The sequence below is a fragment of the Caloenas nicobarica genome, chromosome 19 (genome assembly GCF_036013445.1).
Source record: "Caloenas nicobarica isolate bCalNic1 chromosome 19, bCalNic1.hap1, whole genome shotgun sequence".
NCBI lineage: Eukaryota > Metazoa > Chordata > Aves > Columbiformes > Columbidae > Caloenas > Caloenas nicobarica.
This window is the reverse complement of record NC_088263.1, coordinates 7,017,165-7,036,030: the sequence shown is the minus strand read 5'-3', so window position 1 is coordinate 7,036,030 and position 18,866 is coordinate 7,017,165. Positions and strand designations below refer to the sequence as shown.

Genomic DNA, 18,866 nt, shown 5'->3' with positions numbered 1-18,866 from the left:
AAGTTCTCAAATAGCCGAATCCCTTGCAAAAAGAGAATCCCTCTACCTCAACAACTGATTTTTCAGCCCTTTGCAAAAATCTGTAGCTGTCTGCATATAACAGCTATGAAGTGCCTAGCCTTAAAACTATGGGATGACAGAGGCCTAATCAGGGCACTCAAAACCTACAGTTTTGACCTAGATGCTCTTCTGAAATGCTCTATTCTTTAAAAAACTTGTTCCAGATGGAGGAATAAAGAACGTCTAGGAACATAGATTCATACATAACACAACACTTTTAATTAGAAAAGAGTGGGATGAGAAAAAAACAAGACGACACATGCCAGCTTTATCACAGAGCAGCAACAAGAGAGAAGCACAACACTTTACAACAGCACGGCTGGCATTAAAAACCATTGCAGCAGCTGAATAGAGATACCTCTCCTTGGCTACAAGGATCCTCTCCTAAACAGCAAGTACCAAATGTTATCTAAAGCACACAAGTTTCTTTCACAGTTCTGGCAAAACTTCACTACACATGTAGCTGGGGCCAAACCGATTTCTTTTTTAACACAAGATTGGATTTGAGTCCAGCTCTCCGAAGGCAGAAGAGTAGTCCCTGCTGTAGAAGGTTAGAGCATTTAAGGCTCTCCATTTCAGCACGCTCTTGTCGATCTAGAGAAGCTGCAGTAGGAAAGAGAGCCCTAAAGTAAATGCATCTTGCGCACCTGCAACTGTTTTATTGTTTCACCTCCTTTGCCGATGACTAGACCCACTTTGGATGCCGGGATCAAAATCTCCTGAATCGTACTGTTGCCATCAACATCGTTGTGAAAACCGGGTCCGTTCCGACAGCGATCTACAATCTGCCCCAGTAGCCGTTTTGCTTGTCTTTGGAAAAGAATCGAGGGAAACAACCATTAGACAACATTGTTCCACGTGACCAAGAGACCAGGAACCATTGGAATGGGAAGTGATCGGGGAGAGGAGAAGAAGTGAAAAGATGAAGGAAACCACAGTTAGCACAACGTTTGCTTTTTTTTTTTTTTTAAACTCTTTGATGTATATTTTCCCCGATCATGATTACTTATAAGCAGTTTGATATTTGAAAGGGGAAGAGAGAAGGAAGAGCAGCAGCACGCTCTGACCTCTTTGGACGTTAAGGATAACCATTGAGCTATAGCATCTGGGGTGCTTATTTTGGATGAAGATACTCTTTATTTTAAACTTTTCTAAACCTTTCTAACATATATACAATCCTTGTTAAAACTCAAGCTCTGTTCTCCTTCTTGGCCAAGACAAAAAAACCAAACACCGCTCTGATCTGAACACAGCACCATGGTTAACCACTCTCTGATCAGCAACCGCCTTGCTCTTTGCTCTGATATGAACACCACCAATTAACCGCTCTCCGATCGCTAACTTGCTCTTCTCTGCCCGCTCTTCCCAGCAGCACCGCAACACTGTTCTAACACCCGTTGCCCCACGCAGCAGCTGCTGAAGCTACACCATGAAGTGAGGTGAGGATACTGCAGCAGTGACCAGTGAAAGACTGGGGTTCTCCTCCTGGTGAGAAGAGACAGACACAAAGAAGCGTCTGGGAGATTAAAGATACCTCCTCTCAAATCTTTAGGAGATCAGAGGCAGCTGACAAGGTTTCCCTTCATCTTGTAGGCTCCTAGAACCAACACGCCTCTTTCCTGCCTTTCTCCCATAACCCATCTCAAAGCAGGCAGAAGAAAGGCGCTGGTTCCCTACGCAGTCTAAAGTAGCGTCTCCCCCTCTCTCCACTCCACACCAAGCCATATCAGGCACCCTAGGAGGACACTCCTCTCTCTGGAGATTTGAAGAAACAGTACGAAGTCACCCCTCACAAACAGACATTGACCTCAGACAGCTGACGGTGCGGTGACCTGAGGCTGCATGCAGATCAGAGCGCTGCTTTCTCTCGACTCTCCTCACAAAACAAGGCAAAAAGTGGAATTTCTGGAAGCCCACTTCAAGTATTCTGGAAGAGCCTTAAGAGGTTTTATTAATCTCTCTCCATATTTTGCATAAAGTTCTTTTAGTGACAATATAAAGACCACAACAGTTAATGCACAATGTATTTCAGATGAGAAGGGGTGATCTGGAAACTAACCCAATTAGTTTGCCACTGGATATAACTAATGGAAAGACTCCTCACACAAAACCCTTCACAAAGAAGTCCAACATCTAGATTGGTTTCCTTACTTCCTTTTCTTTTTCTACAAGTAGCCTGAAAAACTAGTTAAATAACCAACTCAACCAGAATTTTAGCAGAAAAATAAATTAAATTTCACCTAATACCTCAACACCATGTTCTGCTTCACAAATTGAGTAGTCTCACTTATTTTTATTCATTTGTATTTTATTTAAAGACAGCCTTGGACATTTAACTGCTTTTTTCAGAATCATGAAGTCTTAACTATACCTCTTCCCCACTTCCCCCCAACTGCATCTTATCAGGCATTCCACCTTTTTAATATTTTGCTCTCATTCCGAAATATCATTCGCTAAAGCGGGAAAAGCACTTCAATATCAGCAAGAATACACTGCCTGCCCTATAATGTGAGCTTGACAATTCTATTTATTCTGGTTCATTGGTTGCAGTATTATGGTAGAATAAGGAGATTTAAGTACCCTTAGATCTCTTAGGAATGGAAGAATGATGATTGTCTTCTCGTTAGAGAGACAGTCTTTGCGCCCATGTATTTTCACTATCAAATGAAACTCAAAGATTTCCAGATGGATTTTAAAAAACCCACCTACCCAAAGGCTGGGGAGAGAAAGAGCAGCTCCATATGTTAAGTGTGTTCCTGTAAGCCTGAGGATCCTGGATCCAGTTCCAGCAGGAGGTCCTCAACTGGTTTGTGAGAGTCTCAAACTCAGCTCCTGGGAAGGGGGAGGGAGGAAACACTGTCCCTAAAGTTTCTATAGGCCTAAAGAGTAGAAGCCCCTGCTAGCTGGCCACGTGTCTCTACCATGCAGGGATCAGAATTCGAGACTTTGGTTCAGTCCTTTGCTTCTTGTTGGCAGCGATGCAGAGGCAAGCACAGTCATGGGCCTCGTGCTGCTCTGCAACAACACCAACACCTCCAGATTATTCTGGAGTGGCACCGACAGGCTTTGGAGGCCTCATGCAGCCCCTTCTTCAGCTGGAAGGATGGTCATCTCAGTAGGAGTGGGGAAATGAAGGGGAGAAGAGAAGTGCCCTTCAACAGCTTAGCTCAGTATCCTGGAAAGGTGCAGTTCAAAAACTGCATCCTCGGTGCCCTAAGAGCAACCTCGCCCTGCGGAGGGGGATTCCATGGCTATTTCTGCAGAGGGTTCAAACTGCAACTGAAAAAAAGCCTTTGAGGTGTACAGTTCAAAGCATCAGACCAAGAGGCTCTACGCTCCTGAGGCCCTCAAGTTTCTCTAGGCCAACATTTGCTGGTGTGGCTAACGGAGTAGCACCACTGACAGAGCACAGCATTAGGGAGCAGAGAAAGAAGGAGAAAGGAGAGAAATGAAATCAGAACTCACTCAATGCTCTCTGGCATCCCGGTGAGCACACAGGGCCTCTCGGGCATCCCACCACTGTCTGCAAAGGAAACAAGAAGGAAACCTTTAATACATGGAATTTAAAAAACCAGCAGCTGTTTCAGTAACTATCAAGCACTAATGGAAGCATTCGCCCTCCCACTGCACACAAAGCTTGTTAATGAATTCAAAGACATCCAGGGTCAACATATTTTAAATGATTTGCTGGATGTCTGCATTCTTTTAAAGTCTTCCCCAGCAATTTAAGAGTGGAATAAGAACTTAGATGCCATTCATCAACAGTTTCCTGGACAGAACTGTAGTACAGTCTTCCCCAAAGCCAACAGGCACTAGCACAAAGCAAACAGATCATCCAATTTTTTTGAGGCAAGGCCACTTGTACTTAGAGCTGCTGTCATTCTCCTGAGATGTTTTCTGCCAGGAGCTGGACTTGATTGGATTAATCAGAGACAAACTTCACAAGCTGAGCAAAGTGGTACCACCAGGAGAAAACTCAGCAGCTGCAACTTTGGGTCCAAGTACAACATGGATTGTCCTGTTGTACTGTACCTCGATGTTGGTTAAAGACATTTTATTTTGTTCCCCAAGCCACCTGACAAAGGTGTTTTCTATGCTAGTTGGGAGGTCAGTCCCACAACAGCTCCCCCAAACATTTCAGCCTTGCACATCAGTTATTAACAGTGATAACAAGCCATGAGCATGGCAAGGCACCTTATCCAATGTACACAACATCCTTCAACATTAAAACCTGTTCACCTGCCACACAGAGACTCTTACCTGGAGCAATTTGAATTTTGCAGCCAGACTCTGCCTGAATCCGTGAGATCTGTTCTCCTCCCCTGCCGATGACTGAAATGAGTTCAACAAGCATCAGAACATACAATTTTTCCAAGTAACTGCAGAGCACCTTCCCCCTTTTACTCCGCTTCAGCTATCTATAAAGGAACAGTTTGACTCCAGCATTGCAGAAGAGGCATCCACAGCATGACCAAATTTGTCATAGCAGAAAAAACATTAAAATACTGCCTAAAGTTATTCTACTTGCTTGGAAAAACAAAACAAAAAAGCCTGTCTTGCACTGGAATGGAAATACACAGTATGCAAGAAATAAGGCACTAGTTTGAGTGCTTCTAGAAGAGAAATTTAAGTATATCTTGTTCAGCCTGAACCAACAAACCAGTTATTTGGGGTACTAAAAAAGGCAAAGACTTTGGCTTTTATTTCTTCAAAATTCATATTTTACTGCTTATTTTCAATGGACACGCTATTTGGCTGGTCTGCACTCAGCCAGAACTGTCACATACTGATATGCTTTATCAACCTTAAATGAAAATACCCATTTCCCTTAACTCCTGCAGTCGGCACACAACTATTTCATGAGACATACTGGGGACAAACTATGTGCCCATTACCATTCACGTGCTTCCCAGAGTGTAAAAAGAGCAGAACCATCAAGTCAAACAGGTATGTCTGGCTCAAGGTGCTCCCACAGAAGTATCTCTCGGCTGTGGGTTTGTCACCTTCCTGCGTCTGTCTGTCCCTGAACCAGGACTGGATCAAACACATGGATGATGCACCAGCAGAGCTCTCGCCAAGCTGCAGCGTCCCTCTGACATCCCCCACATGCACGGCACCAGGGCCGATAAATGGTCTGGTGGGAGGAGAGTGAGCGTTTCCTTCACAGGAATCTGAGTTACGGTTTTAGAGTGTCTTTGGAGTTGGGACAACACTTCACACACTAAGGGGTAATTATCACGGCCTGTTATTTTCCTTTTTACTCTCCATATATCAAATTGGAAGAGATAGACAAAGATCTAGCAGTGGAAGAGACAAAGCAATCGCTGTAGTAACACAACAGCAGGAGGTGCCATTGAAAGGAAGAGTAATAATCATCAAGAGGAAGAGAGAAATTAGGATCAAGCTTGAAAGAGAAGAATATGGAATGCAAATCTAGGAAAACGTCTCATCTGAGCAATCCATCTGGTTGTGTTTCCCTGCAGCAAATGGATGAGGGACTTAAAATTCTATTTAACTTGCTTTGAGTCAACTCTTATTTTAACATTTAAATGCTGTTTTCCTGTCTCAACTCTCACAGGTTTGCATACTCAAAGGAAGTAAAATGTTTCAGTGAGGGGAAATAAATTCTCTTCTGACTTGTACTATGCTAATAGGAATTTAAAAGAGAGAATCACTAAAACTCTTAGTAATTTGTACCACACAGTCTTGTTCTTATTATTGGGACACCAAGCTTTTCCATGCAGTTTGCACCTGTATTTTAAACACAGATCATTTGGTCCCCATGAAGACAGCATTAGAAAAGGCTTATCCAAGGCTAGTAAGCACAAAAACTTGTGAGCACATCAGAATAAACAGCATTCCTGCACAGAAGACACATCAAAAAACATACTTACTAAATCCAACCATTTTATCAGGCACTTTGAACTCTTCTGTTATTACAGCCCTAAAATAAAAAATTTTAAAAAGAAGATTAAAAAAATCAAATAGTCATTTACAAAGGACAATCTGGAAGACAACTATGTCCATGTTATGGAAACCAGGCACAGCATAACACTTTTGCACACACAAGCAAACATTGCATCACAAAATCATTTGTTTTGAAAGACACCTTTCATGGTCACCTAATTTCTCCTACACTTGATAGACCTCCAGTCTACTCTCCATTATCTTCATTGAAGGTGACACAAGAACCTCTTTTTGTCATTCTTGGTCCAGGCAGATTTAACAGAATAACGGCAAAGTTTCTTTAATATTTCACCTATACTTTCCAAGCTGCAGCCTCTGGCTACTCCTTCTGAACACGCTCTTGCCAAGAGACACTAACCAAAGCCAATCCCAATACGAACATCCTCTCTGATATGCACAGATTTTTTTTTTTTGCCTGCCTGTCCTTATAATTCTTTTCCTTGCAATTTATAAAAGGTGTTCTTCAATTATCCTTTGAAGCCTTATTATCTTGAGACTTCCATATCTATTGCTCTTTGGACTTTTTCATATGTGTCTGCCTCAAATCCTAGGGCCCGAAGCAATTTCTTAAGACCTGACCACAGTCAAGTAGAAAGGAATTATCTTGCATGTTTTTTTGCTCAGACACTTCTTTTTCACAGACTTTTGTCAAAATGCAAGAGCTTTTTCTACCTTTTCTTTCTTTTCCCTCTTAGGCCAGGGAAGGTAGAGGAGAGAGAATTTATTCTGCTCGGTCCTGCAGATTTACAGGAACCAAATTCAAGTTTCACATCAACTCTTCTTTCTTCATCACGACAAACAGCCTTAAAGGGTTAGCAGAAAACCTAGTCTGGAGAAAACCTAAGCTGACGGTTTCTCCACATTCTCAACCTCTGACTTCCTAACACTACTACAGATGGTGGATCAATAAACAATTAGAATTGATCAATAAATAATAAAACATAACCCACTGCTTACCTTTGATGTACCAGGGCCCCTAACTGGTTACCTACTGTGGCAGAGAGAGAAAAAAAGGAAAAAAATCAAAGCATTAGCACGGATAAACTAACTTCATCCCTATAGAAAAAGAGTTCTTACCATTTCATCAAAAAAGAAAGAAAAGCAAAACAGTAATTTAGGTTCAGTAGCTGAAATGAATGCGTTATGTGGTACAAAACAGGAGGGGATTTCTTGATCAACACACACCATAACCCGGTGTCCAGCTGAACACAGGATAGGGAATTGATCTGCGCCTCCCCATGCTGAGAGTCATGGGAGAAAATCCTGCCTGCCCAAATCCAAATCCCTGCAACTAACCTCCCCCCTTCCTAAACTAAGCCCAAAGTAGTAAAAAAAAAAAAAAAGAAAAGTGGTGGAGGGAGGGGGAAGAAAAGAAATTTCAAGCAGACTATGTATTAAAAAACAAAATTAAAGTTGAGTGGACTCAGAGACTCGGTCCAGGCAAAAAGCATTAAAGACCACTTGCACGTACTTCTCTCTGTGTCTCTTATCTGTGCTCCATGGAGCCCACTTACGCGGAGACCTGTTAAAGGAATAAGGCTGTTAAGTCACTGTATGGCACCCAAGCAGTACTTTAAAACAAAAACAAACAAAAAACCACCACAACAAAAAACCCACCACATTTTACTGAATACACACATTCCAGGCATATCTGCGATGCTAGCTGGTGGTCCATTTATGATCAGCCGTTCTCTCCCCAGCTGACAACCCACAAACAGATTTTCCTCCCCCCTCCCAACAGATTAGATCTTTCTTCCACATATTAATGGGGAAAATATCATTAGACCAACTCATGCAAAGTGGGAACACATGCCCTGCTGGGCTTCCTACTGGACTTTGCCTGCAGCAAACCAGCTAAAACCAGACCATTTGGTCCTAACAACCAGTTGAAAGATTATATTGCACGCCTGGAGGGCACGAGCAGCGAAACAAATGACACCAGACAACATATGAGCTGTGATAATACAGATGCTGTTTCAAACTACCTTGCAGCAACCTGCACATTCTTTGACCTGAAATAAATTGGCAATCGGCTGGCAGGGTTAGAGAGCGGATGCATCCCACGCTCTCTAAATCTGGCAGAAAAACGCATAAAGTTTGTGGCCAAACACTTTACTCAAATAAAATAGACAAAGAGAGTCAATACTATATTTCTGCTGCATGTCAATACCTTCATAATAGTTCAGGACCAAAATATTGACACCATATATATTTTATTACTCTCCTCAGCTCAGTGGTAAGACAACCGCTGTGTTATTGACTCTGTTAGATTTGTCTTTGCATATTCTCACCCTGAATATGAAAAGCTCTAATTTGATAACTATCAATACTGCAGTCGAAAAAAGCAGGTGATGTAATGGGGAATATTTGCTCTAGCTGATAAGCTACTACCGCTGAGCAAATACGACCAAATTCAGAATCTCGCCTTCTTGCCCCAAACTGTGCTCTGAATATTTTTGCTATATGCAATAGGTTGAGTGACTATTGCTGTAGTACAGGATTGCCCCTGCCATGGACCAGGCCACTCATTGTCCCAAGATGCCAGAAAGGTTGGTCTTAATGCTACAAGGCTATATTTAAATATCCACTTCGCATTTCAATTCACCAGAAGGGCTCTTAGCAGTCTGTTCGGCTGCTGCCCACAAATTACGAGACAGATACACATCCTATAATCAACTCCTGAAGTTCACGCAAGGAACAGAAGAACCGTCATTTTGTAACACAATCCTACACTTGAAAAAGACAACTTCTTAGGGGAAAACTGTACCAGCACCAGTTAAATCAGTCAGGGAAATAATGCTTTAGATATACACAACAATGGCTCCAACCCATTCCAAGTGCTATACATAGTAAACCATTCACCACCCCAGGCAGATATCAGCCTTACTGTATATTTATAGTACAAATTAGCTAAAAAAATTCACCAACAATAACTTAGGTGTGCGATTATTCTGTCAACATTTCATAGATAATCTCCCCAAGAGCTGAGATAGAAGGCAGATGGAGAGAAGTGGAAGGGATTTACTTGAAGTCAGTTATGATTTCTATCTGTTTTTTGGGGAAAAAACAAACCAAAACAAAACATGGCTCTGGGTTCAAACTACCTAAAGGTCCATTCCTTCCCCAAGATGCCCATTTTGCTCTGAAACACGGGGAGTACCAGAGCGGCAGGGCTGGGGCGGACGGTGCTCGCTGCAGCGCTCGGAAACGATTTCTGTTCTATCTTCCTCTTCATGCCACGGAGGGGGCTGAACTCTGACAAGCCACGTACACATTTCCCCCTTTTACATATATTGAGTACAATTTAACTGTAACTGCAGTCATTTTACTGCAAATAAGGAAAAAAAATGAATAAAATCAACACAATTTCCCATTAATGGCACCTGCTGGTTGATAACTCTTCACTCTGCTTTATGCTTCACCTTAACTGAATTCTACCTAACAGACACTCAAAACAAATGTGGATATTTTTTCCACCCCATAAAACAGAGCAGTGCCTCCCACTAAATTAATGTGCATGATGGGAATATACAATCTCATCAAAAATATCTTCATGGCTAGAATAAAATCAGAGTGACGCATCTCCTGGAGAGCAGTGGAACAGGGTTGTGTTTCATACTTTTGAACCAAAATGGGATCATGATAAATTGTAGAAAGCTGCAAGGAAGTCACTAGTTACCCTAATTTTTCATCATTAAATGTTGCTAGGTTTTACTTTGATTAAATGGTTAAAAATTAAAAATAATTTTCATATCTGCCTTCACTGTAAATTTTTATAGGCTTTCCTCCCCTCCCTTAAATGCTTTATTTAAAAAATGGTGATCTGTAAAGCTGAGAATTGAAGAACATTGGGATTTTGCTTATTACGCTAAACCTTTTGCTGAGATCTGGATTTTTGCTCTGGTCCTACTGCTGCTAGAGATGTGTCAAGGAGCATCACTACTGACTTTCATCAGCATTTCCTTCTGCCCATCGCTGTTTTCATCGAAAATATGTTGGAGGAAAAGCATAAAGGATTCTGTACAACAGCATCACGTTGTGTTTGAGCCCCCTGGCTCTGCTATTATACAACCAAGTTTTCTCACACCAAAGCAGACCACCTTCCTATCTGGATGCACTACGGAAGCCTGGGGAAGGCAGGGGCGAAGAGGGGCTGTGTGGCTTCTCCAAGGTCCCTCATCTTTATTTCCCCAGACTCAAAGGATGCCCCAGCCCTCAGCTCCAACACTGCTGCTTAACCTTGCATATATCACTGGAAACTTCTTCAAAGAAGTCCAAACCAGAGCAAACAAAGGTTAACGTTCCAGTGATCGGTGTCCTTCCAGCAGACTAGATCCCTGCTTCCTTTGAGCAAAATGAGGCTGTTTCTTTAAGGATTATTTAACATTAAATAAATTTATTAAATTGTGCTGGTAATTAGAGAGAGCCATTAATTAGAATGGAGGCCAGGAGCAGCCGTTGGCCATTAACAGGAGGGCTGGGATCTCTCAGCAGGATACTGCCAGGTCTCTCTGCAGCTCGGACTCAGCCCATCTCTAGCGCCCATCTTCATAAGAAACATCAACTGCAGTGAGTGGCCATATAAACGTCGACTACGACTTACTGTGAGCAGTACAAATAAATCTGACCTCTTCCCTGCATTATAGCTATTGGCAGGATTACTTTACAGTTGTTTCCAGAAAGGGGAAATAAAGAAGCCAGGAAAAAAGAGAAATAATCAGTCCGGAGCTCCATCTAATACCAATACGCCAGGTCACCAGGGCCGCTCCTAGCAGCTCTTCGTTTTAGATGAAGGTTATGTTAAGGGAAGTGCAAAGGACACTCACACATTCTGGTTTCCAATACAATGACAAATCTATTTTTCCTGGAAATGCTCTAAAAGCAGTTAAATTTGTTCTGACCAGCACATTGTCACCCTGTCTTAAGACCGCTTCCTTAAGCTGACATCAATCATCCACGCTGGCAGCTGTTTACAACAATGGACAGGCACAATTAGATTTTCCTGAAAGGCAGACAGTTCTCCTGTCACCTTAAATACTTCCTCTGGACCCAATTTTTTCAGGAGTATTAGGAACAGAAGTAATTTTCTAACAGCTCTGTGGGCATATGGAAGCAGTGAGACCTGCACCCAGCCGCAAACACACAGTATATAAAGGTTAACAATCAAAATATTTAGCACCAGATTTGTTTCCAAGCTATCCAGAGCAGCAGAATGTATCCAAACCCCCACGCTATAAAATTTCTAGAGCATGCGTGACAATAAAAATAATCGCCTCTCAACAACAATGTCCCCAAACTGTGGCTCGCAGACAAGCAGAAAATGGAGAAAAGTGTGGGCATGCAATCCCGGCACCCTTTGTTCACAGCTAACAGAGGACTAAAAGATCATCCAAATGGGAAGTGCGGAAATTTAAGCATCCTATTAAAAGCAACTGCCATCTTCCAGGTGGCTAAAGCTGCATTATAGACTTTAAATGCCAAGGCAGCAAGAGCAGGTAGCCTAAGACTCGCTAAGGTATGGGTCATAGCACAAAGAAATATAGAGCAGGAAGCAGCTGCTGCTTTAGAAGTTCCTTGGCCAGGCTGCAGTTCTGGGTACACAGTAAAAAAGCAAGTGCAGGAGAATCACGCTGTTGGGTGGAGAACTCATTCACACAATTGTATTTCAGTATAGGGCTTACTGATGTTATTAGAAATAAACCCCAAGATGACCAAAGCTGAAAGATGTGATACAACCCTTGCTCCTACACTGACAATTCCGGTTTCTTTGTGAAATTCCAGCCCTTCAAAATGTTAATTCCATCATTTCTGCTCCAAGATCTCAACAGATCAGATTTTTGGGAAGGGAGCTGGACAAAGTTATAATATCTACAGATGTAGACAAAGAGCCCAAGGGCCAATACAGCTCTTGGAGCTGCTTTAAAAACAGTTACACACAAGGCTCAGCACTAAAAAAGCATCCAAGGTGAGCAAACACTCGTAGGTCTTTCCATCAGAGGAACAATGGCAAACAGAAGAACTGGGAGTACAGCCACTCTGTAAGGCTCTCCCAGAACCGTACCTGCTCCATGGAGTTATCCATCGCAACACAAGAAACCAGCAGTAATGCACATTTATAGCCCAGACTGCAACTGTATTGACAGGGTTTGCGTCAACACAAACAAGGCTCAGCAAGTCATAGGGCTCACTGGTAAAAGTTTAAGTACGAAGTCTAACTTGCACTGTCATTAAGCGCTACAATCATTTCACATGTTAGAAGTTCATAAAACAACATTTTGCCAAGAGGTCAGATTTCTTGGTTCAGTCTGATGCATCAATGGAAGAAGTAGGTTAGGAATTACTAGTTCCTAGAAGGTTCCACTTTTATTCTTTCTCACATACAGCCACTTATCTCAGCCATTCAGCCACAGCTCAAAGCTGTTCAGTGCTCTTCAGTGCTGAGCAGCCAGCTTGACAGCCCAGCACCTTCCCATACAGAAACCGTCACATACCAGTAATACCAGAGCTACGGCTTCTCACAGACAGAGCGATGCGCTAGCCCCACATATAAGGCACAGTGGCTCACCCACATAAACCCCTTCTTTACTAAAACACCGAACCAAAGGAGCAGCAACCTCTTGCTCAAATAGAGCCAACAGCAGAGAACAAAGTGGGTTCTGGCATCTGTTCAGAAACAGTAACGTTAACAAGCCAGAAGCTCCACATGAAAGAACCCTCTCCCCGTGCTCCAGCACGTTTTTTTCGGAAGGAGAAGCAGGCATGTGGTATTTTCAGCCTTTGTATCAGACAGAAGAAATTATTTTCAGACTGAAGTGCAGGGCAGCAGCTTTCTGATCACCTCAGTGCTCTTAAACATATCTGTGGGGGAGAGAATAACCCTGTAGTGCTACCTGTGTCAGAAAAAATACTAGATGAAATAAGGAAGACATAGCCATGTTTTCTTTTTACAACCAACTACAGGAAAAAGTGAGCTCTTTGCATCTAGTCAGCAGCAGATAATACAGTTTAAACAGTTCTTGTAATGGTGCGCATCATTAGATTTGTAAAAAAGAAAACACCTAACATTTTTGTTGTTCCCATAAAAGAAACTAGTAACTCATTTTAAAATTGTAACACTTTAAACAATATTAACTCACCACAGTTACCAGATATGGTCCACTCAGTAAATTACTCTTTGGCTGTGGCCAATGTTAAATGCTTCAGAGATTTAAGAATCCTCAAATTATTGTAAAAGCTAAGCCTAACATGGGAAGTTTCCTTCCAACTTGGACCAACTTACATCAACAATCCTTCTCCTTAAAATTCACATACAAAGCAATTAGAGCTCTTGACAGGGTTTGTTTGCTAATTCCCAAAGTTCATGAACTGAGAAAGAAGTGCTTCACGTTAATACCACTAACACCTAGGAGCCCTGTGCTACCTAGATAAGACTAAACAGCACAGAGAATCTTGTATAAAATTTCTACACACAGGAAGGTGGATTGATTTCTGTCCTTAAAGCAGACAACTGCCTCCACACGTGAATTTCAGGAGCTGAATCCACAAGACTGACTAAACACAGCCAGCTTACCTCCATCATCCAGGGGCCGTTTCTGCACTCCATAACCATAGACCGAGGGGTCCACGAGTGTTGTAGAATTATTCAAGTGAGGAATATCTCCAATTTTAGCAGCAATCTATAAAAACAGGGGATAAAAGCTTGATTAGCATAACTGAAGTTTCATCCACTACAGCTAAACACTCTTTCTTCCAACAAGGTGTTTACCCCAGTCCAATTTTCTGTCAGCTATTTACTACACAGGTGGCTTTATAACAGTTCCAAGACAGCAGTGCTTCATTTGTAAAGCAAACAATTTTCTGCTTGCTTTTAATAGTTGTTTGATTAAGACTGTGTTCAGCCAGTTCCTCTTCCTGATCGTGAGTAGCTCTTTACTCCCTGGAACATTATACTCAGGTTTGTTCACTCAATGGACAGCTGACAAGCTAAATCTCGCAAAGGGGAGTGTTCAAACTAGCTCACCAACTTCATCCTGAAGAAGTTGCAGCCACCACAGCAGTGTGGGAGGACACACGCTTCCTTCTGCATCTGTGCATACCCAGAAATGCAAATTCACACAACAGTGGTGCAAGTAGAGGGAGAATAATGAGAAAATACACAGCACAAGGACAGGTTTGGGGGCTCCTTGTCAAAGAGACTGGACCACCTTGTGTTTACTGTACAACGAATAAGCCAGTGGGCAAACTATAAGCCTAGAATTAGATTAAATTTCCTGCAGTGGTCAATACAGCACGAACACAACTAAGAGTGCCTGTGCCTCTGCCTCCATCCCTTACAGAGGGGGAACAGCCATTCCCACCAAACCAGGATGCAAGGGGGTATTTGCAGAAAAGAGGAGACAGTCAGGAAGGGGAGCAAGGTAAGCAAATAAACAAGGCAAGAGAGAAACCCAAACATCGCTTAATAAAAGTGAAAAGTTAAGCTTGTCTCTAATGACATCTGGACAGAAGAATGCTGACAGAAGTGAGCACTCTCACCTGCATCTCAGCTACCTGGTGTAAGCCCCTCCAGAAACCCACAGGTGTGTTACTACAGCGCTGCACCCCAGTTCATAGACCCTTCAGAGCCAGGCAAGCTGCAGTCTCACAGCTCTCACCTGCATTAAGTACTTGGCTATAATAAGCAAGTGCAGGACAAAGTAGTTACAGAGCACACATAATGCATGGTGTATTCTACAGCGTTTGCTTCCTCTTCCAGAAAAAAAGAAAATCACTGAATAGGATCTAATAGGAGCCTGATTGCTGTCTATCATAACCAGAACTTCACCAGAGAATAAACAACAGGAACAGATGAAAGAGCATTTTACACAGATATGTTTTAAATTAAGACAAGGGCAAATGACAAATATAACTAAAGGTGTTTCTCAAATTTGAGTTTTACTGCAACAGAAAGACACCTACAGCAACTTTGGTTGTTGACACTATCGGCTGCTGCAGTGGAATAAACAACTGCCCAAGATTCAGAACTACAGGGTACTGAAAAAAAGCTATTTGAAATAACCTTGAAAGACTGAGGGCATTACTTTTAGAAAGGAACAGAAAACATTCTTTTCGATGCCTTGCATGAAAAAGGCTCCAGGTTTTGACCATTTTCTTCTCACAGTCCACTCCCTCCTGTTCTCTTTCAGAAAGGCAACAACTTTGCTGTGTCAGAAATGCCATGAGCTAGAGAATAAAATCTTCCTGCAGGACCAGCACAGTGACCACATAGAGAAGTTTTGATGACAAGCACCTTGTATATCAGCATCTCCAAAAACTAATAAACCCATGGAAATTTGATTCTGAAGACATTAACAGAGACTATACCTTGTCCACTCCATACTAGGGAGTGCCAGGCAATGCCTTGGGATTTTTTGCCTCCACAGTTCCAGCCCTTTGCACACACGCTTTCCTCTTATGTTTGGGATGCAGAGGATTTTAACGAGGGTACAAAGAGCATAGATGTTTCCTGACTACTTCAATGCTGAAAAATAAATTTAAAAATATATTTGATAACAATCTATTAACAGCTTTCACATAATAACTTCAAAACATATGCCAAAGGGAACAGTGTCAGATAAAACACACCCTGGCATGTTTTGGAATTTGATTTTAACATGCCCTTTATGAACTCTGTTAGCGGTTATTTATTCGAAAAAAATAGGTAAGTTGTGGAAACTGCTAGCTGATAGTTTGGAGCTGAAATCACACAGCACACACTCAAGGGAAAGAAAAAATTAGTGTGTGGATAGCAGAAGCTGGCCCACAAAATGAACCTGGTGTGAAGCACAAAGGTGTGCGTGAGCAGATCACCAGCACTAAGGCGAGAGCTTTGCAAACCCCTGCTCGTGCTCAGTGCGCAATTATCACCCTGGCACAGAACCCTCCAAATAAAGGGCAAAATAAGAGAGTCAGAGCAATTTTTACGTTATCAGATTTTGGGATATTTTCCTCCTTCCTCCCCCCTCCTCTTTTATTTAAACTTGTACCCTTATCTCAAAAGCCTCCCAGCTGCCACCGGATTACACGCAGACAACACGCCACCTCACAACCGCAAGAAAAAAATACTCTGCAAAATTAAGAGTTGAGCTTTTTAAGCAGATGCAGCAGTTAAAAATACATTTTGACTTCTTACGTTCAACTTTAAATGGGAATCTCAGTTTTTACTACAGGTTCAGCAAGAAGATAAGCACTAAAGTCAGAACATAGCAAAAGTAAGCAGACCTAGCCCTTATCTGACTAAATGACCTTGAGTAATGTACTGCCAGCCAGTGCTTTTGTCCCTCTCTATGTCGCCTTTCCCCCCGCTCCCCCCAAACCAAACACATTAATTTTACTAAGCTCTGAAATACACTGGAAAAAAGCATCACTACCACTGAACTCTTTCTGCACCTAATTTCCCCAAAATAAAGCCCTCCAACAAACACTTTAAAGGACACAGCACAAACCCGAGCTACAAATTGCAATAGCAGAGCCAAGAAAAACAAACAAAATAACCCACAAACATACGTTTTCCTACACCATGCACTTCTCTCCTCCTATACCTCTACCATCCTTTAAAAATGTTGTAATACCAAAACACTTCTAACTATGAAGCTCCTTTTCTAGGCACAGCAGGACTCAAACACCAATATCTGCAGAATTCAGCTTTCAATGGCCCAGCTTCTGGGAAGAACCTCTCCACACTGTCCTGCAAAAGAACAGCAACCGACAAAAATCACCTATTTTAGGTATTAGCAGGATATAAAACAACAAAGCACTGTCGTCTGACCAATACTTCTCCTACTCTTCCCAGTCGTTGAGCAGAATATTCGAATTTGCGTGATGGCCACTTCTCCAGGACTCTGCAGGATGCAGCAAAACCATCCACAACCATTTAAGTTTCATGTCACAGGTGGTTTTCCTGAATGCTGGAGTAATTGCAAAGCCCTGAATCTATTTGAGGATGATCTGAAAAAGTGCTCTGCGAAGGGATAAAGAAATGCAATTCTTAAGACCCCTCCATTCCCACAGAAGCACCACTTATGATCCACTGACTTGAGGTGTGGTGCAGAAGATGCACGACAGACCATCTGAAAGCCCCAGTGTTCACTTGAAAAAGTAATTTTTGATACATCTCAAACACTTAAGAGTCCACAAAAAACCCGAGCAAGTCCAGCACAAACACTGAAAGCAAGGTACAAGTCATTTCTTTCAGAGGTATTTCAGATTTCTTACTCTTATGTCACCTCATGTCCCAGTGACCTTGAGGAATGCAGTTACTGTGATTGATCAGGAAAGTCTCCCTTCTCCTGAATTATTTAGTTATTAATAACTAAGCACTGTATTCCACAGCCCAATTTTAGTGTTACGGCTCTCATGAGAACTGAATTTAGTAAATTTGATTACTAGTCTTAAGTGTAAGATTAAACTCTGAGAGAGTTCAAATGTCAAGTCAGGGATGCCATCCCAACCCACAATGCAAGAACTACTTTTTTTTTTTACTCTGCTCCCTCCCTGCCTTAAAGCAAAACTAATATTCAGAAAAGGCTATGGATTGGCCAGAGGCCATACAAAAGCTGATATCTATATATTGGATCAGTATAGTTCAGGCAAATACAGCATTAAACACGGTCGGTGAAAGTGCTGCCATCACCTCCAGAGAAGCGTTAGGTGTTTAAGTGTCTTTACATCCCACCTGACTCTCAGCCAGGACGTTCCATCACAGGTTATTTGGGCGGTGAGCTAAATATCCGTCCCCTGAGCAATGAAGACCATCTTCATTCACATTTGGTAACAAGTCACCAGTGACAACTTAGTCCTGCCACTCTGTGCAGGAGAGAATAGCTACTCCCTTACAAAGCCCCTACAGCACTGGATTAAATCACTTTCATGGGGGGAGATATTTTAGCACTTGCCAACAATTCTTTTCATCCCACGAATACTAAAAGAAAAATAAAATCACATTCAACAGGCAGCATACAACTCACTGCACAAAAATGCAGGCCACTGTGCTCGCGTGACCACGTGCAGAGCGCACATTTCTCAACACGCTTGTTTCCAGCGGGAGGAGATAGCAGGAAGGTTGTTACACTGCAACGCCTGACCTGCAGTTGGCAGCTTGGAAGATTTTGAAATCTTCTAATTCAGATGAACTCAAGTCGTAGGTTCATAGAAACCCGACATATTATTTTAAGTGTAATGAACAATGAACAGCAAAATCGGAGTAATTGAGCACAGCGAGGTTGAAGAATTCTTTAATATTCTATCTCCTTCACGTGTGGGTTAGGTGGCCTCACAGATCCACGGTACAAACATGATGACGGCACCAATGTAACACTGATTCAAATCATTTTTCAGTTAGTGCTGTGTTTTAGTCCAGTACCATCTGAGGCATCTCGCTGTCACATTTCACCTGTTACTCATCAGATAATTGGAACATACTGCAGCACTTTCAATGTACTCACAAAATAGTTTCAACAAGATGCAACTGACCAGCAAATAATTGTTTGCTTCTACATAAACAGGTTATTCAAAGATTATTCAGCTGCTAGTGGGCGATAATATTATCAGATATTCAATGAGGTGTTTTTGCAACGAGAGGCCTTCAGTAACAGCCGACCAGATCAAGACCAACACAGCTGCAACACTGCTCAATTTAGCTGCATCACGTAGATAACCCCGGGGCTAACAGCAAAGCTTTCAGAAGTCATGAACCATCAAGGCCACAGCGCTTGGTCAGCCACTGAAAAAAAGGGACGCATGGCCTCACGCGGGAGGCAGCTACCATGCAACTCGCCTACTGCAGTACTTGTGCCGAGAAA

At 42.2% G+C, this 18,866-nt stretch overlaps 1 protein-coding gene across 3 annotated transcripts in view; it reads right to left on the bottom strand.

Annotated features, from left to right (window-relative positions):
* The window catches only part of FUBP3 (far upstream element binding protein 3), a 37,880-nt gene that overhangs the window by 17,735 nt on the left and 1,279 nt on the right, over nucleotides 1-18,866 (bottom strand). For 2 of the 3 annotated variants that reach the window (XM_065648269.1, XM_065648271.1), the window contains exons 2-8: nucleotides 13,598-13,703; nucleotides 7,499-7,549; nucleotides 6,985-7,018; nucleotides 5,955-6,004; nucleotides 4,321-4,392; nucleotides 3,526-3,583; nucleotides 708-870 (exon numbers count right to left, since the gene is read on the bottom strand). In XM_065648269.1, coding sequence (XP_065504341.1) covers nucleotides 708-870; nucleotides 3,526-3,583; nucleotides 4,321-4,392; nucleotides 5,955-6,004; nucleotides 6,985-7,018; nucleotides 7,499-7,549; nucleotides 13,598-13,703 — 534 coding nt within the window. The remainder of the gene's footprint in view (nucleotides 1-707; nucleotides 871-3,525; nucleotides 3,584-4,320; nucleotides 4,393-5,954; nucleotides 6,005-6,984; nucleotides 7,019-7,498; nucleotides 7,550-13,597; nucleotides 13,704-18,866) is intronic. The other variant, XM_065648270.1, reaches the window with a different exon arrangement.